The sequence below is a fragment of the Oncorhynchus tshawytscha genome, linkage group LG11 (genome assembly GCF_018296145.1).
Source record: "Oncorhynchus tshawytscha isolate Ot180627B linkage group LG11, Otsh_v2.0, whole genome shotgun sequence".
Classification (NCBI taxonomy): Eukaryota; Metazoa; Chordata; class Actinopteri; order Salmoniformes; family Salmonidae; genus Oncorhynchus; species Oncorhynchus tshawytscha.
The window spans coordinates 32,306,799-32,333,808 of NC_056439.1; the positions used below are offsets into that span (position 1 = coordinate 32,306,799).

Consider the following 27,010-nt stretch of genomic DNA (forward strand, 5'->3'; position numbering starts at 1 on the left):
AATAAACTAATGTTTTTAAAAATTTTATCAAATCAAAAAGTAACAAGAAAAGTACATAACAACAGCGAGGCTATATACAGGGTCAATGTGTCGAGTCAATGTGCGCGGGTACAGGTTAGGTCATTTGTAATTTGACCATGGATAGATAGAAAGGGAAAGTTCACCCTGGCTCTACCACTGTCTATATATATATATATATAGTCATTACTACAGTACGTGTTTGTCATAAACATCAAAATTATCCACACCACAAGCTAGAACGAACGCAATTTCATTTTACTGGTACAATCATAATAATAGTATTCTACATAACAACCGAAAATATAGTAGCACCGCCTAACGGCGTCAGCATGCTTCAGTTCTGTTTGTCCATTTTGAGAAGCCGTAGCCAGTATATGCTTCCTCGATTAGTCAGCATTAATCTAAAATAACTCAAGACATCTGTTATTCATTTTCATGTTTTTGGCTAGGAGATATTAGTCGGCAATTTTAAATCAAACTACGATGTTTGGTGCATCATTTCTAAATGAAAACGAGTCGTCTCTCGTTGAATGATAAGAAACACTTTATTGAAGAATTACTACAGTTGACCAATCGCTTACGAAGGGGCGTAGACTCCCGATCTTCCGCTGGCCTGGAGGAAAAAAATGTGTGTCCGAACAGCCGAAAAAACCCTTACCGATGTCTAAAAACGTCACAAAACTCTCCCGAACTGTTTCGGTTGGGAAGAATGCAGCAGCAAAAAAAAACTAATTTCTTATGAGATTTTAGGATGATTATGTGAATGGTCACATTTCTCTCATGATGCCACAACTCAACAACACGTGCCACTAGGCAAATATGTGCTGTCAATTAAACAAAACACAGGTAGTCTATGATACAGTTAACACTGTCTGCTCACTGTATAATTCGAAACAACACTGTACATAACTAAGAAGATCTAAATGCATATTCCATGAAACTGATTGGGATCAAATGGTTGGCATGCAGATGCTGCATAGACGTTCAGCCTGGTCTCAAGTATTTCTAGCCATGGCCATCTTCTCTAGGCTACACAGTTTTTTGTCTGCACAAATCGCAAAGCGTATGTTTGTCAAAATTATTCTCCAACAGGTGGCGATGATGCTTCTTCAAACTCCCTGAGTGTGGCAGTGGTCTAAGCATTAACAGATGCATCTATTTGTAAAACTTAAACTTTCCAAACATACATACAGACAGTAGCTTTAGCTTACAATGATGGGCTACATGAATATGATATTGCTCCATATGAATTAAAACCGATTTAAACGTAGCTCAATGTCATATGTTAAATTAAAACATGTGTAGGCTAATAGACCCGTCATTGCACAATTTCATATTAAGTGTGAAAAAAGTGAACTGTCATAGCCGATCCAGATCTGATCATAGCCTATAAAAGTGCGGCATGTAGCCTAGTGGTTAAACCGAAAGTTTGCTAGATCGAATCCCCGCGCTGACAAGGTAAGAATCTGTCGTTCTGCCCCTGAACAAGGCAGTTAACCCACTGTTCAAACTGTAAATAAGAATTTGTTCTTAACTGACTAGCCTAGTTAAATAAATGCTACATAAAAAATAATAATACTCAATATAGAAATGCAGTCAAAACAATAACATATGGTCAATTGTCTATGCTAAACTACGTTTGTGCCCTTATCTTGGACTGGTGTCTAATTTACAGGCGGCCTGTTAGCCAACCCCTGAGCAGGTGGGAGTTCCTGCTCTTGTTTCTTGGAACTGATGCAAAATGAGCAGCAGCAATGCAGCATCCTTCCCGACCGGACGCTAGCGATAAGGAGCATTTGAGAGGTAATCCACATTCATTGGGCGTTTAAATCAAATTTTGCTTTTGTGCAATCTAATTCTATTTGGCGAGCGGTTGCTGGTTTTGCTTAAGTTATACAGCTTTAAAAAAGTGGGCGGGTTGACTGTTTTGATTGTAGCCTGATAGTAGCCTACAGCAGTGAACAGCTAATAAAACCAACGGAATCACAGGGAAAATCGAAAACCTTGTCTCCTCATGCATTCCAGGATAATCCACATTTCCCTAAAATGTTTGATGTGCAGCACTGGAGAATTGATGAAGACATCAATCAATATGTAGGCTATTGGTTCATTTGAAGAACTTGTTGTAGTAACTCGGTCTGTTAGGAAACAACTCTTTTTTTTCATAAAGGACCTATTTAGTTATGATGCGTGTCTGTAGGTCAGGATAATGTAATATTGTGCAGGTTTCAGTCGGTTAGTGCGACACTGAAGGTACATTGCAGAGATTTACACCACTGACAGACACACCCCTCACTATACCGTCGCCGGCATTGTGTTGATTAGTGCCCATGCACAGCCTGTTACTCTCGGGTCACTTTGAATACATTTAGGTTGAAGGCTATAGCCTAATTAAATAAAACCAGCAACGGTTACACCAGCTTCTTCTAAGATGTCTGATAAATGTGGTTTAGATTAGATTGCCATATCAGTGTGTTACTGCAATCACCAGTGGGATGTGAACTCAAACATTACCAATCCCCAAAGCAACATGGTAATTGCTACTCCACCTTAAATGATTTTATGCTTGCAGTCACACACAAGGCATTGAGAAGCCATTATTAGCAGCCATTATTAGCCCCTTTCTTAATTTTCTGTGATTTTTATTTAACTAGGCAAGTCGGTTAAGAACAAATTATTGTTTACAATGACAGCCTAGGAAGAGTGGGTTAACTGCCTTGTTAAGGGGCAGAAGGACAGATTTTTACCTTGTCAGCTCAGGGATTCATTCGAGCAACCTTTCAGGTACTGGCCCAATGCTCTAACCACTAGGCTACCTGCCACCCCCTGCATTTGGAAAGTATCCTGACCCCTTGACTTTTTCCACATTTTATTACGTTACAGCCTTATTCTAAAATGGATTTAAAAATAAATCCTCAATCTACACACATAATGACAAAGCAAAAACAGGTTTTTTAGAAATGTTTGCAAATGTATTAAAAAAGAGAAAAAAAACAGATAATTATTTACATAAGTATTTAGACCCTTTGCTATAAGACTTGACATTGAGCTCAGGTGCATCCTGTTTCCATTGACCATCCTTGAGACGTTTCTACAACTTGATTGGAGTCCACCTGTGGGAAATTCAATTGATTCTACATGATTTGGAAAGGCACACACCTGTCTATATAATGTCCCACAGTTGACAGTGCATGTCAGAGCAAAAACAAAGCCATGAGGTTGAAGGAATGGTCCGTAGAGCTCCAAGACAGGATTGTGTCAAGGCACAGATCTGGGGAAGGGTACCAAAAAATGTCTGCAGCATTGAAGGTCCCCAAGAACACAGTGGCCTCCATCATTCTTAAATAGAAGAAGTTTGGAACCACCAAGACTCTTCCTCGAGCCGGCCAAACGCAGTAATCAGGGGAGAAGGGCCTTGCTCAGAGAGGTGACCAAGAACCCGATGGTCACTGACAGCGCTCTAGAGTTCCTCTGTGGAGACATACATTTCTGCAGCACTCCACCATTCAGGCATTTATTGTAGAGTGGCCAGACGAAAACCCCTCAGTTAAAGGCACATGACAGCCCGCTTGGAGTTTGCCAAAAGGCACCTAAAGGTCTCTGACCATGAGAAACCAAAATCAAACTCTTTGGCCTGAATGCCAAGCGTCACATCTGGAGGAAACCTGGCACCATCCCTACGGTGAAGCATGGTGGTGGCAGCATCAGAGACTGGGCGATTAGTCAGGATCGAGGGAAAGCTGAATGGAGATAAGTACAGAGATCCTTGATGAAAACCTGCTCCAGAGCACTCAGGACCTCAGACTGGGACCAAGGTTCACCTTCCAACAGGACAACGACCCTAAGCAGACTGCCAAGACAACGCAGGAGTAGCTTCAGGACAGCTCACCTTTGACCTTTGACCACAGAAGGTATTTGCACTGGTGTCAGACAATGCTGCAAACATGAAGGCTGCTTGATGTAAAGTGGAGAAGTCCTACCCTGGCATCACACCCGTTGGCTGTGCTGCTCATGTGTTGAATCTGCTCCTCAAGGACATGGCACTGAAAACAATGGATACACTCTACAAGGGAGCCAACGAAATGGTTAGGTATGTTAAGGGTCAGTAAGTTATAGCAGCAATCCAACCTCACCAAGCAAAGTAAGAAGAATAAGAGCACCACATTGAAGCTGCCCAGCAACACCCATTAGGGTGGTGACGACATCATGTTTGACAGTCTCCTGGAGGGGAAGGAGTCTCTCCAAGAAATGGCCATATCACAGTGTGCCGATATGGACAGCCCCATCAAGAAGATCCTCCTGGATGATGTATTTTGGGACAGAGTGGTAAGCAGCCTGAAACCAAAAGCAGTAGCCATTGCATGGATTGAGGGAGACAGTGCCATCCTATCTGATGTTCAGACTCTGCTTGCAAATGTAAGAGAAGAAATCCGAACTGCCCTGCCCACTTCACTGTTGCTCCAAGCAGAGGAAACTGCAGTTCTGAAATACATCAAAAAGCGTGAAGACTTCTGCTTGAAGCCCATTCACGCCGCAGCGTACATGTTGGACCGCAAGTATGCTGGCAAGAGTATCCTGTCTGGTGCAGAGAGCAACAAGACCTATGCTGTCATCACTACCGTGTCTCGCCACCTTGGCCTGGATGAGGGCAAGGTTCTTGGCAGTCTGGCGAAGTACACTTCCAAACAAGGGCTTTGGGATGCAGATGCAATATGGCAGTCGTGCCAACATATCTCATCAGCCACCTGGTGGAAGGGACTTTGTGGATCTGACGCTCTTTCCCCTGTTGCCTCAATCATCCTCCAAATCCCACCAACATCAGCCACCAGAGTGCAACTGGTCCTTGTTTGGGAAAACACACACCAAAGCACGCAACAGGCTGACCAATACAAGGGTTGAAGAATTGGTGGCCATCCGGGCAAATTTGAGGCTTTTTGAGCCTGACAACGAGCCATCCTCAACAAGGTTGGAAAGTGACAGTGAAGATTAGGCCTTAGCACCTGCTATTCAAGAGGTGGACATTGAGGAGGTCCAGGGAGAAGACATGGAAGCTGGAGAGGAAGACAACCAAAGCTTTAGTTTCTAGACTATCATGTATGTTGGAAACAATTCTGGGAGATTTGTTAACTCATTTAATTAAAGTTCAATTTGTAAATAGATAAATTATTACATCCCTCCAATAGAAATAAAAATCTGTCAACTTATGATAAGGTTTATGTTTCCGTCTCCATATATGGTATATATTTCCAATGCAAAAAAACATCTACATTTGAAATGGTATTCATTTGCATATATTTTTGTTAATTCCATGGAAAGTTTCCACCTGAATATTCCCCAAAATTTTTAACCCTAAATACCATATAGCTTCCCTGTGACGTTTCATGCTATTCAATAGGAATGCACGATATATCGGTGAGCATATTGGAATCGGCTGATATTAGCTAAAAAGGCCAAGATCGGCATTGGCCCGATGTCTAGTTTAACGGCGATGTCAAAACTGACGTGCGTACCTAACGTACGCAGATGACGTAATGACGCCATGAAAATTACAGCACTACACAGCACAAAAGCAGAAACGTACTAAGGGAACACTTCCAACAACTGTTCAAGTCGAGCAGTCATTTGAAAGAGTAAGAAAATTTCAGCGAGACAACTCAAAGGCGAAATCCATTAACGCCAAGATAATGGAATTCATTACTCTTGACAATCAACTTTCCTCTGTTGTGGATGATGTTGGTTTTTGCCAACTGGTCAAGCCCCGGTACACACTATTTTTCAGATGTTGCCCTACTTGAGTTACACAGTATTGTTGAAACGTACATCTATGAGCTACTTGCTATGGGTGTCACTGCTATTAGCTTCAAGACTGACATTTGGACCAGCGACGTCAGCCCCATGAGCATGCTGAGTCTGACAGCACAGTGGGTCGACGAGGATTTTGTACTGAGAAAAGCCGTATTGCATGTTCAAGAATGTGCTGGTTCTCATACCGCTGCTGCCATATCATTGGCATTTGAGAACATGTTTGAAACATGAACACCCTCCTAGTGCCATTCGAACAACTGACTCAAGAGAAGCTAATCAACTGCGTCTGCAGCAGAAGTGAGCAGACGCTGGGCCAATTTGTGTGCCACCTTATGGGACTCCCAACCACGGCCAGATGTGATACAGCCTGAATTCGAACCAGGGACTGTAGTGATGCCTCTTGCACTGAGATGCAGTGCCTTAGACCGGTGTGTGTGTGTGAACTATTTAACTGTACTAGAATGTTTATCGTTTCTTTGGCAAGGAAAATATTGGATATCGATATCAGCCAGAAAAGTCATATCGGTGCATCCATACTATTCAACGGGAGTCCTCAGGGACTCCTTCCAACACAACCCAACTCAAACTTCCTCTCACATCAAATATATCCGTTTTCCCCATAGACATGCACCGACAGTGTCATGTATCTACCTCGCATTTGCCTTTTGGAATTATACTTATATTACCCTCTCACAGGTCCCATGATTCCCTACTGCCCAGGGCTATGCTGTCTGTATTGGACTGACCCCTCTGCCTCAGACTGGTTTAGGCCTCATTGGGGCTTGGTCTAGTTCTGAACTGTGGGACTCTGCTCCACTCACAGAGATTCAGTCAGACACCCCAGGAGCCTGGAGAGAAGCCTGGGATTTGTGGGTTTTACTCAGTGCCTCTAATTGGCTTCATTTGTGTAACTCATCTGTCTGCCTGTTACATTGGTGATATGTGAGTTGTGTTGATTAAATACATTAATGAGATTGTTTGCCAGTGCCTTTTTTTTAAATATGTCATTTGTTTGATCATAATCTATTGATGTCTAAATCAAATCTGCCAGACATCACTGACTAGGAACAGAAATGTTATGAGGTTGTATCGCCACTGTTTCTTATTCCAATCTAAGACAGTATATCTAGATGTTTATATAAGTAGCCTCTAGTTTTTATAGTAGCATGAATGATCTTCCTTTAGCCTACAAAATGAGAGCTACTTAAACTGCTAGCCTGGCCACAATTATCAATGGCATAGTCTATACAGCAGGCTGGGTATACACAGTGACAGTGCTCCTTAGGGAGCCTACTGAGCATGTTCAGTGCAAACAGGAAACAGGTGTTCAGTTTGTTGAACAAGGCCAGTGTGTGCAGTCATCACCCCAGTCACGTTATGGATCACCCAGCCTTCAGTAAGAGGCTGCCTTGGCCAGAAGAGTCCTTTCAGCAGCCATTCTGAGTGTGTGCATTTGTGTATGAGAGAAAGAGTGAGAAGGTAGTAAATAAGGAGAAAGCCCCCCTCCACCCCCACTTTAGAACAGGTGGAACAGCAGATTGTATCCCCTACGCCTCCTCCAGGCTGGGCCTCTTAAGGACTCCCCTTCTTCCCCCTGTGTCTATGGACAGATGGACGTTCCTCAGTAGCCTGTGGTCTGCAGACAACCAGAACTGCTCAGGCCTAAACCAACTGTGATACAGAAATAAACCTGACATAAAAACTAGCTTTATAACAATTGCATAACTAATGACCATTAACATAATAGGAGCTATTAGGGCTAGATTCAGTCTTTATCACTAGCTGTGTGATGCTGGTCATGTATTGGGGATGTTTAATATGAGTCTGGGTGGAGAGTTTACAGTCTAGCCAGACACCTAGGTATTTATAGTTGTCCACATATTCTAGGTCGGAACCATCCAGGGTGGTGATGCTAGTTGGGCGGGCGGGTGCGGGCAGCGAACAGTTGAAAAGCATGCATTTGGTTTTATTTGCATTTAAGAGCAGTTGGAGGCCACAGAAGGAGTGTTGTATGGCATTGAAGCTCGTTTGGAGGTTAGTTAGCACAGTGCTCTGTTATCAGAGCTCTGCTGCTCCATTGCTTCAAAATGGCAATATTCACTCATCTCAATTCTTTAATTTGAGAGTATTATCGGCGGGCTTTACTCTGACCTGTGAAAAGTGAGTGATGTCAGAAACCACCCCGAGGAGTCTTTTGGTGTGTGCTTCAAAATCACTCTTGCATTTCAATTATGGGGCTTCAGAACATTTCTTTAGCCTGTGGGGAGGACCTGCTACCTCTGCTTTAGCCTGTGGGGAGGACCTCCATCTTTGGACCTGCTATTGTTTTATTTATGCTAATTGCAAGCCCTTGGAGAGGGTCCTTTTTATAGAGGTCGACCGATTAATCGGAATGGCTGATTTAATGAGGGCCGATTTCAAGTTTTCATAACATTCGGAAATCGGTATTTTTGGACACCGATTTTGCAGATTTTTATTTTATGTAATTTTTTTACACTTTTATTTAACTAGGCAAGTCAGTTAAGAACAAATTCTTATTTTCAATGACGGCCTAGGAACGGTGGGTTAACTGCCTTGTTCAGGGGCAGAACGACAGATTTTTACCTTGTCAGCTCGGGTGATTCAATCTTGCAACCTTACTGTTAACTAGTCCAACGCTCTAACCACCTGCCTCATTTTATTAAACTTATCTTATAAATAATCAATCAATCATAATCACTAATTAACTACACATGGTTGATGCTAGATAAACTAGTAATATCGTGTCCTGCGTTGCATAAAATCGATGCAACGCAGGGAGATTTAACAAAAGCGCATTTGCGAAAAAAGCACAATCGTTGCACGACTGTACCTAACCATAAACACCAATGCCTTTTTTAAAATCAATACACAGAAGTATATATTTTTAGCTAAAAGAAATCCAAGTTAGCAGGCAATATTAACCAAGTGAAATTGTCACTTCTCTTACGTTCATTGCACGCAGAGTCAGGGTATATGCAACAGTTTGGGCAGCCTGGCTCATTGCGAACTAATTTGCCAGAATTTTATGTAATTATGACATAACATTGAAGGTTGTACAATGTAACAGTAATATTTAGACTTAGGGATGCCACCCGTTATATAAAATACCGAACAGTTCTGTATTTCACTGAAATAATATACGTTTTGTTTTCAAAATGATAGTTTCCGGATTTGACCATATTAATGACCTACGGCTTGTATTTCTGTGTGTTATTATGATATAACTAGGTCTATGATTTGATAGAGCAGTCTGACTGAGCGACGGTAGGCAGCAGTAGGCTCGTAAGCATTCATTCAAACAGCACTTTCGTGCGTTTTGCAAGCAGCTCTTCGCAAGCCCAGCACTGTTCATGACTTCAAGCCTATCAGCCAAATGGCTGGTGTAACCGATGTGAAATGTCTAGCTAGTTAGCGGGGTGCACGCTAATAGCGTTTCAAACGTCACTTGCTCTGAGACTTGGAGTAGTTATTCCCCTTGCTCTGCATGGGTAACGCTGCTTCGAGGGTGGCTGTTGTCGATGTGTTCCTGGTTCGAGCCCAGGTAGGAGCGAGGAGAGGGACGGAAGTTATACTGTTACACTGGCAATACTAAAGTGCCTATAAGAACATCCAATAGTCAAAGGTATATGAAATACAAATGGTACAGAGAGAAATAGTCCTATAAATACTATATTAACTACAACCTAAAACCTCTTACCTTGGAATATTGAAGTCTCATGTTAAAAGGAACCACCAAGTTTCATATGTTCTGAGCAAGGAACTCAAACGTTAGCTTTTTTACATGGCACATATTGCACTTTTACTTTCTTCTCCAACACTTTGTTTTTGCATTATTTAAAACAAATTAAACGTTTCATTATTTATTTGAGACTAAATTGTTTTTTATTGATGTATTATATTAAGTTAAAATACGTGTTCATTCAGTATTGTTGTAATTGTCATTATTAGAAATACATTTTTTTTTTATCTGCCGCTTTAATCGGTATCGGCATTTTTTTGGTCCTCCAATAATCGCTATCGGCGTTGAAAAATCAGAATCGGTCGACCTCTAGTCCTTTATCCCAGAGTGACAGACAGTTGTCGAGGTGACGAAGGTGGTTGAGTCAATTTGAGTTCACACTTTTATTTCCGTTTAATTTCTCTGTCATGACCGGACTCTCTTCCCCTGGTGACATCTGCACGCTGAAGCAGGTTGCGTTAATGAATCTGGGTCTGACAGAAGGTTTTACTGTCCATGAATCCTTCTCTTTATTTTTTTAAATCTGCATTTAATACGGTAGGCAATGTCAGATACTGCATGGAGTCAGGTGGGCGCAGTATGTCTTTGATCTGCCACAAATGTTTCAGCACTGTTACCCATGGGCTGACCCTTTGCAACATGTACAGCATTTGTCATTGTCATTACTGTCATGTACAGCTATATTTTTGTTGACCTCTTTAGAAGTGAGATGCCTTTTCATAACTCCCACTTATAAGACACTTACTTATAAGATGAATATTGATTGGGCACATCTCAGAATGGTTGGCTGCTTTATGTGATAATTCTTGAACATCACTCTGTTCCTTGTTCTACTTCATTTAATGATTGAATCAGATTCAGATGGCATGCCTACTAATAATTCCATATTAAACTGATTTATGGCAGAATGCCGAGTATTGGCATTAGTCATGTAAACACCTTACTCTGCTTATCTTATCTGTTTTTCTGACCAATGTTTCGATTTATTAGGACATATAAACAGCTTAATCGGTGTTCCAGTTGTGTATTTGATCTGCGCATGTGCCAGCACCAGATAGCGCAAGCTTCCCTTTTATGCGCGACTGAAAGGTCGCGCTGAAAGGTCGCGCATCTTATAAATTGTTTCCACACACAAACTTTATATAACCAAACTCCAAATCCAATAGCATCTCAAAATGAACACGGTCACTGTGGTAGAACGTTTATTTTGATTGGCAAATTTCTGCATTTATCAAAAGTCCCATCAGTAGACAAGATTATTAGGGAAATTGTACTTCTTACAAAGCATGTAAACATTTTAAACAAACTATTATATTAACCTAACTATCCAAAATATTTGCATCATTGTGTGTATGTAACCATTAGTGTGTTCCTCTCATGCACTGGCAGAAACATTGATCAGAAAACCGGCCATGATTACAACCCACTCCAACTGAAAATTACTTTCAGTCAGTATCCTGAGGTACAAACATGGACTAGGCCTACCTCAGTTGGCCTTTGTAACATAATGTGCTGTTTGCTGGCTTGATTTGTGTTTCACAATAACCTATTGAAGGGGTACTCTAATTGGGATGACACAGCTGTTGGTCAGAGATGCAGATAATGGATTTCAGAGAATGATTTGACTGAACTGGTTGTGAGTAATGGGTAGAAGCAGACCCATTGAACTGTTTGCATTGCAGGTTTAGTGTTACCCAGATTTACCCTTTCAGGGTTTGTTTGTATAAAGTATTTTTCTGAGCATCATGGCAGCAAAACCTCAGTTGAGCGAGCGCACGTATGCGCACACACACACACACATCCACTTCTGCTGTTTTTCTGGTGCATTGAGCAAATTTGCCGGTCTGAGCTAGCATTGCTCTTTTTTTATAAATTGCCTCTTCGTCTTAACTGAGGTTTCAGGATCAGCTCTTTTCCCATCTGCTTTTTGATGCTCTGGCCAGATGAGCCTCTTCCTAGTACTGCCTGCCAGCCAGTCATGGGAGAGAGGTACTTTTATAGCCTGAGCCAAAAATCCTGTTTCTAATCTGCTGCATTGGCTCATTGTTCTTATTCAGGAATGAGGATCAGAACACCCAAGGCTCTAATATTCCCACAGCAGGCAACAGAATCTGAAGGACTTATAGGAAAGTGTTTGTACATTTTACTTGATTGCCTTTTTTTAAACCCGGCTGCCGTTTTGGAGGTGAGAATCATAAGTGAGTGTGTGTGTGTGTGGGTGTTTGTTTGTGAGGAAATATGTGTGTGTGTGTGTGTGTGTGTGTGTGTGAGCCACAGAGACTTTGTGAGGGGTGGGGTGTAGTACTGTACAAAACAGAGTAGTGTAAACTGCTGAGTCGCATTGCTTGAGACTGAAGTTGGTTGTAGTGCCCCATGACCTGACACAGTGGGTAGCCCTCAGCATCCTGCCCTGCAGTGTGGAGCTTCTGTACAGTAGAGGAGGCACACATCACATCAGGAGCAGGATCCAGCCCTCTGGTGATGAAAGACTCAGGAGGGATGCTATAGCTAGCAAGGAGTGGCTATGGAGGAAGGGGAGGGACATCTCAGTGAGCCGATGCAGGTCTGTCTGAACTACAGTATGTTAAGCTCTTATTTGTTGGAGAGTGAGTATCTCTACCTTAGATTGTCGGGCTGTTTCCCTGTGTATTGTATACCTCTATTGTGTATCTCTCCCTGTGCACGGCCGTTCAGTTTTGTGGTCTGCACTTGCTCACCAAGTGATGCAGTCACAGCTACTGTCTTTAGTGAATGGTTATTGGTTATATTTAATTTCTGTAATATTCACCATCTCAATCCTTATCAGTTCATCTATAACTAGTATGATAGAGCATCACCATTATACACTAAAGTAAAAAAATATCATTTTAATACATGTCATGCAAGTCTCTCTTGTGCTTTTGGTTACTGATAGGTTGGGCCACATTTGGGCATTTGTGTTATTCCATTTTGTTTGTGTTTGCATAAACAGCAGTGTTCATTGTTGGATAGCCCTTTCCGATATCACATTACTGTGTCTCTGGCTGTATTGCTTGTTGGAAGAGCGCTTTTGCTTCAAGTCTGTAGTCAGCTTATTTTTTACTGTGCACAGCTGTACTGTAGTTAAGTGGTTAGAACTCTTATTGGAAGTGAACACTCATTTAACAGATAATGAAAATGGCATGCTGGGACAGTGAGGAGGGCAAATTCAATCACTAGTGTAGAAATGCATCTCCTCAGAGACACCGTGTTGGGTCTGATTTGGTCCTGTATCCATGGGAACGTCCCTCCCAGTGTTGTCCTCAGAGAAACCCAGATGCTCTGGGCAGCAGACATGCTGCACAATGATCTGATACCAATCTCTTCACAGATAGCTCTCTACATGAGTGCGCCCAGTGTGAAGTATATGAGTGGTTTTATAGCTTTTAATGTAATTTTCAAATCTCCATTCATGTAGCCATGTCTCAGTCTGATTTTTGCATCTGCTAGCAGTTCATCAGCTCGCCCACTGATGCTTGCAGGAAATATCTGCTTGTTGCTCCAGCTCTCCATCTGCACAGCGAGCGCCCCATGGTGTACTCTAACATCACATACTGTAAAGTGCCCTAGATTCACAGGAAGTGATGTCATTGACGCAGTCAAATCACACAAGTGCAGTCCATTAATGTTTTGAGGGTTTGGATGCCTAGTAGCGTTTTCTTGCTCTCTGCAGTTTTGGCTGCCATTTTACTGCTGCAAATAACTGACTCAGTTATTTGAGGAACCTTAAAATTAAAGCATAACCTTGTTAAACATGTCTCCTACTCATGTCTAAGTATTAGTTTGCAGTACAGCAAGGTTCAGATAGGGCTTAGACGATGATATTGACTTTACTGTGTCCATTTGTAGAGTGAAAAGTGTATACAAATACTGTAGAGCTAAGAGATGATCTTTGTATTGATTGGTCAGAGAGCTTGGGAGTGTACGTAGCTGCAGTTAGCTTGCTCAGACCCTGACCGAGGCCACAGCAGCGTGAGTGATGTGCTTATCTGTGTTCTCATCCATACCCAGGGAAATCCACCGATACCGTCAATAAACTCTGTACCTCAGCAAGCTGCTCATGGATCAGTTGAGTACACAGTGAAAAGCCTCTAAGCTACGTAGTATCATAAATGACTTCATTTTTACAATACCAATTTAGTGTACATCACCTCATTTATTGTAAGCAGTGTTGTGGTGCATACTCTAATCAATATTTTCCTGCTCCTGTGGTTCATCTCTTGCTCATGATTTGCGGTTCTTTAATGAGTCATTCTGCTGGGAATGACGCTGTATCTGTAGGCTACCCCACTGAATTGTTCACAGCGGCCAGGCTATGTGACCTGTCCACTTCCTGTCTGTCTGTGGGCCAGTGAAGATTGACGGCCGCTCGTTATCTCCACATGGCGCTCCAGTCCACTGCTGCTCTGCGTTCACACGGCTTTATAGAGACCATCCATGGCTTTTTAATAGACCTTCATGACTTCCTCATACTCAGCTCATGGTGAAAGCCACACGCTTGTGATACTAGGACTGGCATCACTCTGCCATGGCCTGTTGACAAGACCAGGGAATATCATTACTGCTTGATAACCACTCGGTGGGTGTTTCACCAGCCATAAATGTCATGACTGACTGTTGATGGGGTGAAAAATAGCGGAGGCACATGTTAAACCTATCCTAGTTTTTAAGATCCAACTATAACCAGAACGTTTGCTTTACGGCTTAGTTTTCTCTGAGAGAGGAACAATAATATGCCTCGGTATGATGACAGCCTACGGTCTTTTGACAGGTTGTCTGTTTTTATCACTGGGAAGATACTTCAGATGATGGCTGTGCTGTTTAGTAAGACATCCAGGCTATTGGATATGCACACTTACTGCAATATCCCCAAGGATAGAAAGGACTCTACAGAGGGTGTTGGGTTACAGTTTCAGGAGTCACTACTTGTTTAATGTGTGGGGTGCTCTGGAATCAGACTAACAAATAGGCCTTTTGTATTGGGGTGAATGGGAAAACGACAAACTACGATGGCAACAAGCGACATGGAAGCACATGCCAAACATTATCTCATTGGGTTGATGGAAGCTATTAGTTTTCCCCTGGTCCTTTGTGACCTCCAGATAAAATGTGTTGTGTGTAGGCACACAGACTAAGGTCAATGCCACTTGGGTCTGAAGGCATTGGAGGGATCCTCTTCGTGCATGTACAGACAGGCTGAGAGTGGCCCATAGGGAATCCACACTTCTCCTATTTTATTAGTCGTATGTACAGGATACACATGGTGTTCACCGTCCAACTAAATGCTTATTTGTTTCCTTCTTTAAAATTGCATACTTTTTCAATATTAATCACTTTACTGTTTCTCTCCTCAGTTGTGTTTGTATGACTTCAGCCCCTGAGACGTAGGCCGAGGCTCACTCATGGCGGACTCTAAGCTGTTTGTGACGGGGGCGCCCCCTCTGGATGTGAGGGATATGGAGCTGGATGTGCTGGGCTTCCTGGACTCTCTGGGGGAGGACAACATCACTGCAGCAGAGAGGTGCTACCGCTCCCACTCTCGCAGCAGTGTCCTGCAAGGCCTGCCCTTTGGAGGGGTGCCCACGGTCCTCGCCATTAATGTTGTCATGTGGATGGTATGTTGCTGACACAGAGATGTACACATACAGATACATGTATGTTCGCGCATGCACACTACAGTGTTACGACAATTTCAACCTTTCATTTTATCTCTGATGCCATGATAGTAAACATTGTTTAGTACACTTTCTTATCCTTCCCAGATAGAGGAAGTGATATGAAAAGAAAGCCAATAAAAAGCTAGGCCTCTATCTTGACAACTCCACTTACTCTACCTATAAGCCTTCACATTCGTATGCACATGATGCATAGACTGTACTCATTCTCCTCCTCTTTCTAGCACCGTATGTCGCCATGCTCATACTGTTTCTAAATATGCAGAAGGATTACCCTCCCCACTCCAGGATAATAATAGATATAAAATGGGTGAATGGACACATCTGTTCCACTGTCAGTTCTTGTCAAACTAGATTCCCTCTCTGTTTAGCAGTCTGTCTACCAGCCCTGTTTAATTGACTCACTGTGATTGTTCCCTGGTTGTCAGGACAACACAGAAGGTTAATAGCAGTATCTTAACGAAGGGTCCAAATGAAGTCAACTTGATTACCCCCATATGACGGCAGCATGCCTCTGCACCAATCAGAACTTCACACAGAATAATAATCTGTGGGGCATCAGCAGAACATGGACACCCACGCAGGGACAAGAAATAGAAGACAGTAGAGAGCGGTGGAGAGAAACAGGGATATCATCTATGCAGAGAGCTTGCGAATTGCATTTGGCTATGAAAGTAAAAGCAGAATTTATTAATCTCATCACCGCTTAATCAAATACCTTGTCAAACATTGTCCTCATTACCCATGCATGACTTTACACCATTAGGTAATGTATAGTTCAACCTCTTTTTAATGAGAGATCTTGCTTTTCTTTTAACAACATACTACTCCTTACCCAGTACCCAATATCTCATCTAGCCAGCAGATGATTTACAGTGCATTCAGAAACTATTCAGACCTCTTGACTTTTTCCACATTTTGTTACGTTAAATAAAGCCTTATTCTAAAATGTATTAAATTGTTTTTTCCCCTCCGTCAATCTACACACAATACCCCATAATGACAAAGCAAAAACAGGTTTTTAGAAATGTATCACAACCCAGAAAGGTTTCCTCCAGACGTGACACTTGGCATTCAGGCCAAAGTGTTCAATCTTGGTTTCATCAGACCATGTTATTTTTTTACCGGTTTTTGCTTTGTCATTATGGGGTATTGTGTGTAGATTGACGGAGGGAAAAAACAATTTAATATATTTTAGAAAAAGGCTGTGACCTACAGTGTAACAAAATGTGGATAAGGTCAACAGGTCTGAATACACTATTCATTTTATAGATCTTTTCCACAGAATATTGTGTAAAATGAGAGATGATCATGTTTTTTCCATACAGTGTATTTTATTCTCTCTCTCTCCTTCATAATGATTCCCTGGTTCTCACTTCCTGTGTGTTTTGAGAGCAGGGGACAGGGTCTATTCACAGTTGTCTTGCTATTAACCAGTGGGCCTAGATGTTTTTGTTCCAGCCCCAAACCTTTATTTAAATGTTTTGTCTGATAAGAAAATATTTTACTGACACATTTTAATGACAAAAATAAACAATACAATGTGCTGCGCTAGTCAGTAGCAGGCACTGCAAGAAGCCTCTGTAGTGACGTAGCTACTGACTGGTTGGCTAGCTGAGACCGAAGAGATGAACGTTTTTCTAACTGAAGTATATATTCTGACAGTGACACAGGGCCCTCCTGTGGACTGAAGCAGTACTACAACATTTAACCCTGTTTTTAAAATTAGCAATGTTGAGGTGGTAGAACTGGATAAAAGAAGTTAATCATAGAGGTCTTATAACCTATTCCATTCTACAGGTAAACATGCATGGCTCATGTCTTATTTCCATATAGGCTATGTAACTATTTGTTTAAAAAAAAAAGCTTATTAAATTGGTGAAATTATTTAATTGAGCATTTTTGTTCCTATTTTATTCACTTAGCAATTTACTTGTTCTAGTGTTGAATTGTCAAGTAAGCATTTCATTGCAGTGAGTATTTCATGTGTATATGAAAAATAAACAAACTTGAACTTTGATGGGGAGAGGAGAAAAGATGGCCATTTTAGTGTTTGTACAGAATATTGAAAATACATAGGCCCTTAAATTATGTGACCTCAAATGTTGTGTCATTTGAAAATCTCACTAGCTGGTAGAACTGACGAGGTCTTAACTTATCCATTCTACAGGTAAATTTTTAGGGGCTTATGTTTCTTTGTATTCATATAGCCTATGTTGCTTCTTATCTGTCATATTCAGAGTTGTGTTATGCGCACACTTGAATTTGTCTTTACAGTTGAGATTCCCTGGTCATGTCAGTATACAGTAACTCTAAAGAGCAACTGGCCCTAAAAAATCAACTTCTCCTTTAGAAAACAGCATGTGGCTTCGATATGAGTCAGGATCATTTTTGTCATGAAATCGGTCTCATCCAAAACTGAGTGTTGTGAGACTTGTGGTCATGACTGCATCACAACGTAAATTAAGGTTGGTTTTGTTTCAATCCTGCCCACAGCTGGCAGCACACAAGTAATCATCAAACTTAAAGGTGTGCAACATGAACATATGGTCTCATTTACATTGTAAGTTATTCACCATCTCTAACTAGCCCTGGAGATAGGCTATCCAAAGTCAGTCAGGTCGCACACCAGCTGGCTGATGCTATCAGGCGAAATGATTTGGCTAACCCTTCCCACCTGCGAACACACAACTTATTCGCGTTTGAGTCCAGTCGTGTGACCGCCAGCATTTCTTAATGACTCAAATCATCTAAAATGAGGCCATTTTCCCTTTCAAACTAGACACAACAAGACACAGAGACAGCAACAGAAGAATAGGTGCTGGAGAAAATCTCCAGACCGCACAGACCTATATTTGAAGTTGTCGGGTAGTTTTTGGCAATACACTATAGATGTATGTGTTTCAGAGTACAGAGATCCACAATAGCAACTAATTGAGTACTTGCAGTGTCTGCTGTGGGAAGGTACAAGTTCCTTGAAAAATATATAGTCTTTCAATGTACTAATCTCTCAATATTCATCTCAAAGTGCACCAAATTCATGCATTTTGCTGTTGAAATTCCATACTGTCTTTGCGCTAAGCTCCCAATGTCTTTAAATCATAAACGCCCCTGCTATTGACTACACTAGCCTGACTATACATGCTGACCCCTCCTTGGTAGTTTCCAAGACAACCAATCACATACAACTCTTAGGAAAATAGATTGTTATTGCTGCTGAATATTATTTGTGCATTCCTCATATTTATTTCCATCTGAAAATCCATGATGTACATGCAAGTCAAAATATATATATTTTTATGTTTAAGACTTAAATGAGAGATGGGTGAGTGTTCTGAGGAGCTCCTTATGTCCTATAACTCATTCTTTATATTGCAGTTTCTGTTACTGATCTTCTCCTGTTTGAGGAAGGCTGCGTGGGACTATGGCCGTCTGGCTCTATTGATGGAGAATGACAGGTACAGTAAAGCCCTTGCTCTCATCCTCCATTCATACTCCGTATGTTATAGGTTTGGTATGAGTTGAGGCAACACTCAAGATCTCCATACCAGACCTATAATATACTGAATATATTGAAAGCATAATTCATGACCACTTGACAATGCTCCTTGATATTAGCTCCCCCTCCTGAGAAGGCATGGTACTGCTCAGGCATTCTCACACTAATAATAGCCATATCTGCAAATCGTCATATCTAGGAGAACCAAAAGTTCTAAAGGCTGGGCCTAATATAGTCTATAGGAGGTCATACAAGAAGTTCTGTAGTGATTCACATGTTGATGTAAAGAATATTTGCTGGTCTGTAGTGTGTAATGAGGAGAAACCAGGTATGAGGCAAAAGGTATGGCAATTAAATCTGTCAGCCCAACTGATTGGCAAATTAAGAAATCATGTGACTAAAACTAAAAAGAAATAGAAACTATACTATGAAACAAAGATGAATGATAGTAAAAAGCTTTGGAGCACCTTAAATGAAATTTTAGGACATTTTTGGCTCCATTCATTGAATCAGAGCTCATTCATCACAAAGCTCTGGCAAGATTAGCAAATTTAGGGATGACATGCTAGCAACAAACGCTGACACTACACATCCAAGTATATCGGACCAAATTATGAAAGAATTGTACTTTTGAATTCCGCGAAGTTGGTGTGGAAGAGGTGAAAAAATTGTCTTTCAACAATGACAAGCCACCGGGGTCTGACAATCTGGATGGAAAATGACTGAGGATAATAACATATAATATTGCCACTCCTATTTGCCACATCTTCAATTTAAGCATATTAGAGTGTGTGTGCCCTCAGGCCTGGAGGGAAGCGAAAGTCATTCCGCTACCCAAGAATAGTAAAGTCCCTTCTACTGGCTCAAATAGCCGACCAATCAGCCTGTTACCAATCCTTAGTAAACTTCTGGATTTTTTTGTTGTTGACCAAATACAATGCTATTTCATTGTAAACAAATTGACAACAGAATTTCAGCATGTTTATAGGGAAGGACACTCAACAAGCACAGCACTTACACAAATTACTTATGATTGGCTGAGAGAAATTGATGATTGTGGTTGCTGTCTTGTTAGACTTCAGTGCAGCTTTTGACATTATCGATCATCTTCTGCTGCTGGAAAAACATGTGTTATGGATTTACACCCCCTGCTATAATGTGGATAAAGAGTTACTTGTCTAACAACTCAGAGGGTGTTCTTTAATGGAAGCCTCTCAAATATAATCCAGTTAGAATCAGGAATTCCCCAGGGTAGCTGTTTAGGCCCCTTGCTGCTTTTTTTTTTTTTTTTTTTTTTTTTTGCTGACGACATGCCACTGACTTTGAGTAAAGCCAGAGTGTCTATATATGCAGATGACTCAACACTACACGTCAGCTACTTACAGCGACTGAAATGACTGCAACACTCAACAAAGAGCAGCTGTTAGTTTCAGAGTGGGTGGCAAGGAATAAGTTAGCTCTAAATATTTCTAAAACTAAAAGCATTGTATTTGGAACAAAACACTCACTAAACCTCAACTAAATCTTGTAATAAATCATGTGGAAATTAAACAAGTTGAGATGCCTAAACTGCTTGGAGTAACCCTATATTGTAAACTGTCATGGTCAAAACATATTGATGCAGGTGTAACTAAGATGAGAAGTCTGTCTATAAAAAAACTGATACTCTGCCTTAACAACACTATCAACAAGGCAGGACCTACAGGCCATAGTTTTGTCGCACCTTGACTACTGTTCAGTCGTGTGGTCAGGTGCCACAAAGGACAGGAAAATTGCAATTGGCTCAGAACAGGGCAACACAGAGAGCTAATATTAATAATAAGCATGTTAATATCTCCTGGCTGAAAATGGAGTAGAGATTGACTTCATCACTACTTTTATTTATGAGAGGTATTGACATGTTGAATGCACCGAGCTGTCTGTCTAAACTACTGGCACACAGCTCGGACACCCATGCATACCCCACAAGACATGCCTCAAGTCCAGAACAGACTACGGGAGGAACACAGTACTACATGGAACTCTATTCCACATCAGGTAACTGATGCAAGCAGTTCCCCTTATGGAACAGCGGGGACTGTGAAGCAACACAAACATTGGCACCGACACATGCGCACACACACACACACACACACACACACACACGATAACATGCGCACTATATGTACACATGGATTTAGTACTGTAGATATGTGGTATTGGTGAAGTAGGGGCCTGAGGGCACACAGTGTGTTGTGAAATCTATGAATGTATTGTAATGTTTTTAAAATTGTATAAACTGCCTTAATTTTGCTGGACCCCAGGAAGAGTAGCTGCTCCCGGGGATCCATAATAAGTACAAAATACTTTGAAAATACTTTGTTTTCCCTGGCTTTCTTGCTTTGAATGAGCTGTTACAGAATTGCATTGCTTTACTATAATTAGTTTTTAATCACTTTTTACACACATCACAATCTGTGAGTATCTATTTTTGTTCCAAGATCTCCAATGTTGATACCATAATATTCATAAAGCATTCATGGCAAAGACACACACACACACACACACACACACACACACAGTAGCTCTGTAGGAGAATTCTGATTTTTCTGACTTTTAGGACCTTTTTTTGCTTTTGAAGTGGTCTGAGGTCCAGTCAGTAGTCTGTGTGGGTCTGCAGATTGAGGCTCTGCAACAGCTTACTTCTGCCTGACCTGGAGCTACTCTCCAGTGAGCGTGAGGTTGATTAGTTCTGCCTGACCAGCAGCGGCTCTCTGCTACCCCCGAGTCAGCGACATCTGCCGAGCGGGCTGCCGTCGTGCTAATTCAATTATACTGCTTAAAGTGTCTCGCTGTCAGCGACGTCGCCACGAGAGAAGCATCACCAAACTTAATCATCACAATGCTTCATTGGATTCCTGGAACCCTGTCTAGCTCCTTTATTTCCCCTCATATCATTGATAGCTGTGCTGGAGAACCCTCTGTTTCAGTTTGACTTGAGTTCTAAGAGGAGTACAGGGGCCTGCATGGTAAAGCTATCAGACCCAGCCAACACTATTAGCACTCATGCTGTCTGCAAGCTCTGTGCCCACCTCTCTGTGGGAAGGAAAGGATATTAACTTCCACAGTCACTCAACGCTGTCCATGTGACTGTCTAGAAATCATCCTTCCAAGAATGTGTTTAATGGCTGTAGTCTCATTGCGCCGACTTGTTGCTCATGCAGTACAGTATCTTCCCTCATGGGATGGCAATCTACATGATAAGCTTCCTTCCCTCCTATTCTGTAGGAAGGAACACGTTGTCCATCAATATGATAATCCTGGTATTTCTTGTTTCTCAGCCTCACGTCCTTGTTCTACGGAGAGCAGAGTGAGAAGGAGAAGTCCCCGTCAGAGTCCAGCCCTTCAGACTCCGAGACCAAGGACTTGGTGAGTCCAACTGTTATTATGGCTCCAACTCCAGACCGTAGGATCGGTCTAGGGGTATAGCTTATGAAGGGTGACCTTTTTGAGTGTGAATAAAAGTGGGGCACACCTTTTTCTGACACTTGACCAAAGCACTTGTCCTACAAAACGTCCAACTGCACAAACAAAATATGAAAAGGCGGACAGTTCAGACAATGACTTCATAGACACCTGCGTGACTGGTTAGGGTCACCACCACCATCGACGTGACACACCATGTTTATGATGGCGTAGGACTGACTCAGACATGAGGTCTTCTCCAAGAGTTTGACAGCAGTAAAGTCATTTATGCCTCAGACTAGACCTATTAAAGCCCCATTATCCTCTCAGCTCGTAGACCTTAATGTTATGCAAATGACAGATGCGTGGTGAGCCAGGCGTGCTGTGCAATGCCTACCACAGTCTGTCAGCGACTTGTATTTAATAAGCGATCCACTGAATGTTTTATGTCTTTGCTTCATCTCTAGGGCTTCTGCTCTTGGCTTACAACAATCTATCATATGAAGTAAGTGTGAAACTCTTGACCCTTTAACTCTCAACCCCATCCTCGCTTCTATCATGTTTTATTGTTCTTCTCATCAATGTTGTCATCCCAAAACGCAAACTCGTGTTATATCTCATTAAGCAGTGAAAACAAACGAGTGTGTGCTCATGGGATCATTTGTGCCATGATTTACCATAGAGTATTTGCACTTGCTCGAGTCTGACTCACTTTCACTCAACAAATTTAGGCCCGTAAAACAGTGACTTCCTCTGTGTCCATGGTTTCCAAAGTATTATGGTGGAGTTTGGGTGCATCTGGGTGCTGTTTTTAGTCCTTGTGTTAGTAGCTGACTGTATACCTCACCCTGGGATCCCTGGAAAAGTGCTAACCCACCCTGATAAAGCTGCCTGGCCTGGCCTGCCTCCCTGCCGTGGGACCAGCAGGCACCTCCTGTTTTTTCAGAGACAAGTGGGTTTTCAGACCCTCCGCTTGGGCTCCCCTTAGCCACCACAGGTTTGGCAGGAGTGGAGTGGTGTAGTTACACTGAGGCATGAGGAGCAGGCCCCACAATATCACTACCGTGGAGTACCTCTGAATCTGTCTCAGCATAGAAGACTATTCTACACTTCCCTCCACAATCCCACACTCTTAAGGGAAAAAAGGTGCTATCTAGAACCTAAAAGGGTTCTTCGGCTGTCCCTGTAGGATAACCTTTTGAAGTACCTTTTTGGGTTCCAGGTATAACCAAAAAGGGTTATGTTATGGGGATAACCGAAGAATCCTTTTGGAACCCTTTCTTCAGTGTTTTTTAAATGTATTTTTTATTTCACCTTTATTTAACCAGGTAGGCCAGTTGAGAACAAGTTCTCATTTACAACTGCGACCTGGCCAAGATAAAGCAAAGCAGTGCGACACAAACAACAACGCAGAGTTACACATGGAATAAAAAAACATACAGTCAATAACACATTTGAAAAAATCTATATACAGTGTGTGCAAATGAGGTAAGATTTGGGAGGTAAGGCAATAAATATGCCGTAGTGGCGAAGTAATTACAATTTAGAAATTAAATACTGCAGTGATAGATGTGCAAGTAGAGATACTGGTGCAAAGGAGCGAAAAAAAATTAAAAAACAATATGGGGATGAGGTAGTTGGATGGGCTATTTACAGGTGAAATGATCTGTGAGCTGCTCTGACCTCTGATGCTTAAAGTTAGTGAAGGAGATATAAGTCTCCAGCTTCAGTGATTTTTGCAATTCGTTCCAGTCATTGGCAGCAGAGAACTGGAAGGAAAGACGGCCAAAGGAGGAATTGGCTTTGGGGGTGACCAGTGAGATACACCTTCTGGAGCGCGTGCTAGGGGTGGGTGCTCCTATGGTAACCAGTGAGCTGAGATAAGGCGGGGCTTTACCTAGCCGAGACTTATAGATGACCTGCAGCCAGTGGGTTTGGCGACGAATATGAAGCGAGGGCCAGCCAATGAGAGCATCCAATTTGCTGAGTGTTGGCGGCTATTTTGTAAATGACATCGCCGAAGTCCAGGATCGTTAGGATAGTCAGTTTGACGGGGGTATGTTTGGCAGCAAGTACATGCTGTCCCCTTTTCAACAACACACTGCTTCTTTCTAACTCTGGGTTTAGTCTCTTTAGGGTGAGTTTAAATCTCAGCCTGCTGATTTCTGCCACCCTGGGAAGATCCTCTCTCTCTGTGTTGTCTCTCCAGGGATGATGAGATCAGGAGTAAATGTGGCATCGACGCTACGACCTACCTGTCCTTCCAGCGCCACATCATCCTGCTCATGACCGTGGTCTGCTTGCTGTCTTTGGCCATCATCCTGCCTGTCAACTTTTCCGGGAACCTCCTAGGTAATTTAGAGGGAGGCCTTGGCCCGTGTTGGGAGGCCCAGGGATATCCTAAACGGCAGGGGAGGTAGAGGGGCACCTCGCAAGAAGAGACCAGGCCACACATGCATATAAAAACACACCGATGCAAGCGTACACACACACACACACACACACACACACACACACACACACACGTGGGTGGGCGGGCTTGCACTCACACACACACACCACAGTTATAAACACAAACCGACAAAGTCTGTCCAGGGACATCCGAAATGTAGGCCACACAGTCAAATGCGCGCGCACACACACACACCACAGATACAAACACAGACAGACATTGTCTGCAATTTGACTTACTGCTCAATTGAGTTACATTAGTGGTATTTAACTTAGGCCTTCCCCAAGCAAAGTATGAATATGAAAACTTTAATTTCCTCCCGACATACACTTTGGTGTCAGAGGTTGTTAGCTGTAATGGATAGTGGAGTAGATGACAGTTGGCAGTTAAATGTTGTGCAAGCTCCCATATAGAATGTAAAGCAAACACGTTTGAGGTCTGGGGGGACCAGGGTTCTCCATAGCCACTTTATTACTGTTGGCTGTCATCTATATGGACCATTGTGTCACCCTGTCATTAAATTAACCAACACCCTTATATCGGTCACCATAGAAACAGTAAATAAATGGAGCCAAACTAAAATAGAGGGTGGAGACGTGACTAATCAAGCAATTTTGTCTTAAACTTTTCACTGAGTTTTTACTAAATTGGATGAGACAATCCTCTGTTTGATCCATTTGCCATCTTAACCATGTAAAGATGAGGGTATTCCTCTTAGTCTATTTAAAGTTTGAAGTCTCTTTCTTACAAAAAAATGACTGTTACACAAATAACTGTCATTTTTTAAATTTTCTGTAGGGGATAATCCAGAGAATTTTGGAAGAACGACTGTGGCTAATCTTCCTGCAAAGTAGGTCAAAGGGCTGGGTCTTCTCTTTTTGCCAACTTCAAGAAATGTTCATGAATATCTTGACCATCATGGTTATTCAATAGTCATGTGAAATGCCTTTTCTTTATCTTCTCTTAGGGACAGCTTCCTGTGGCTCCACAGTATCTTTGCTCTGCTCTACTTCATCATCACAGTGCTGTGTATGGCACATCACTCCTCACGCCTGGAGTACAGAGAGGACGAGAAGGTGTGTGAGGGCTCCTCAAACCTGGCCAAATGCACTGGTGTAAAGTACTTAATAATAGTAGTAATTTAAAGTATTTTTGGGGGGTATCTATACTTTTTATATTTTTGACAACAATTCCTAAAGAAAATAATGTACTTTTTACTCCATATGTTTTCCCTGACACCTAAAAGGACTCATTACATTTTAAATGCTTAGCAGGACAGGAAAATGGTCCAATTCACTCACTTATCCAGAGAACATCCCTGGTCATCCCTACTGCCTCTGATCTGGTGGACTCAATAAACACATATGCTTCGTTTGTAAATGATGTCTTAAAAAATCAAAAAATGGTGCCATCTGGTTTGCTTAACATAAGGAATTTGATTTATACTTTTACTTATACTTTTTACTTTTACTTAAGTATATTTAAAACCACATACCTTTTTTAGACTTTTACTCAAGTAGTATTTTACTGGGTGACGTTCACTTTTACTTGAGTCATTTTCTATTAAGGTATCTTTACTTTCACTTAAGTATGACAATTGGGTACTTTTTCCACCACTGGCCAAATGTGTAATGATTACTAGGTAACATAGTCAGGTTACTGTCTCTGAAAACTGAAAGAGACACCTTTTGATGTGTGTAATGCATGGTTACCATCTTACTTTTATTATTGGCAAACTTATTGTTGTTTTTTTGTCAGGTGGCCAGGACTCTCATGATCACCTGCATCCCCAGAGAGATCTCCGACCCAGGCCTCATCACAAAACACTTCCAGTAATCTTATGTTTACTTCTCACTTCTTTACGCACTCAGAATAATGCTGATAGTAATACACCTGGTCCCTCTTCCCTCCACTCTAGTGAGGCTTACCCCAGCTGTACTGTCACTGACGTCCGCTTCTGCTTCAATGTACACAAACTGATGATGCTGGACTCTGAGAGGTACAGTAACTATGACAATATAGAGAAGTTAGTCAGTAATCCAATACAATCACTGTTTTGTTGTTTTTTTCCTCTGTGCAGATTTGAGTTGTTGTGTTTCAGACGGAAGGCGATGAAAGGAAGGCTGTATTTCGCCACTATGTCCCAGAAGGAGGGGAAGATCATGATTAAGACCCACCCCTGTGCTACCATCTTCTGCTGTGATGTGTGCGGCTTTGAGCAGGTACTTTTGTAACAGAAACGTTTGTGAACCTTGGTCATAGTAATTATGGTGCATTGATTGCGTTTTGCCACTGGATGGCACTAAAAAACTACATTTGATTTGAGCGGCAATGTG

At 41.9% G+C, this 27,010-nt stretch overlaps 1 protein-coding gene across 2 annotated transcripts in view; it reads left to right on the forward strand.

Moving 5' to 3' along the window:
• The first annotated feature begins 1,185 nt into the window (after positions 1 to 1,185).
• Positions 1,186 to 27,010, forward strand: part of LOC112261761 (calcium permeable stress-gated cation channel 1) — a 33,887-nt gene continuing 8,062 nt past the window's right edge. Inside the window, exons 1-12 of one of the 2 annotated variants that reach the window (XM_024437355.2) lie at positions 1,186 to 1,479; positions 1,697 to 1,824; positions 14,959 to 15,219; positions 18,658 to 18,737; positions 22,099 to 22,186; positions 22,690 to 22,727; positions 24,432 to 24,574; positions 25,473 to 25,524; positions 25,642 to 25,750; positions 26,433 to 26,506; positions 26,593 to 26,673; positions 26,776 to 26,896. In XM_024437355.2, the coding sequence (XP_024293123.1) occupies positions 15,007 to 15,219; positions 18,658 to 18,737; positions 22,099 to 22,186; positions 22,690 to 22,727; positions 24,432 to 24,574; positions 25,473 to 25,524; positions 25,642 to 25,750; positions 26,433 to 26,506; positions 26,593 to 26,673; positions 26,776 to 26,896 (999 nt within the window). In that variant the 5' untranslated portion in view covers positions 1,186 to 1,479; positions 1,697 to 1,824; positions 14,959 to 15,006. Of the gene's footprint in view, positions 1,480 to 1,696; positions 1,825 to 12,098; positions 12,150 to 14,958; positions 15,220 to 18,657; positions 18,738 to 22,098; positions 22,187 to 22,689; positions 22,728 to 24,431; positions 24,575 to 25,472; positions 25,525 to 25,641; positions 25,751 to 26,432; positions 26,507 to 26,592; positions 26,674 to 26,775; positions 26,897 to 27,010 lie in introns of those variants that run through there. The other variant, XM_042330022.1, reaches the window with a different exon arrangement.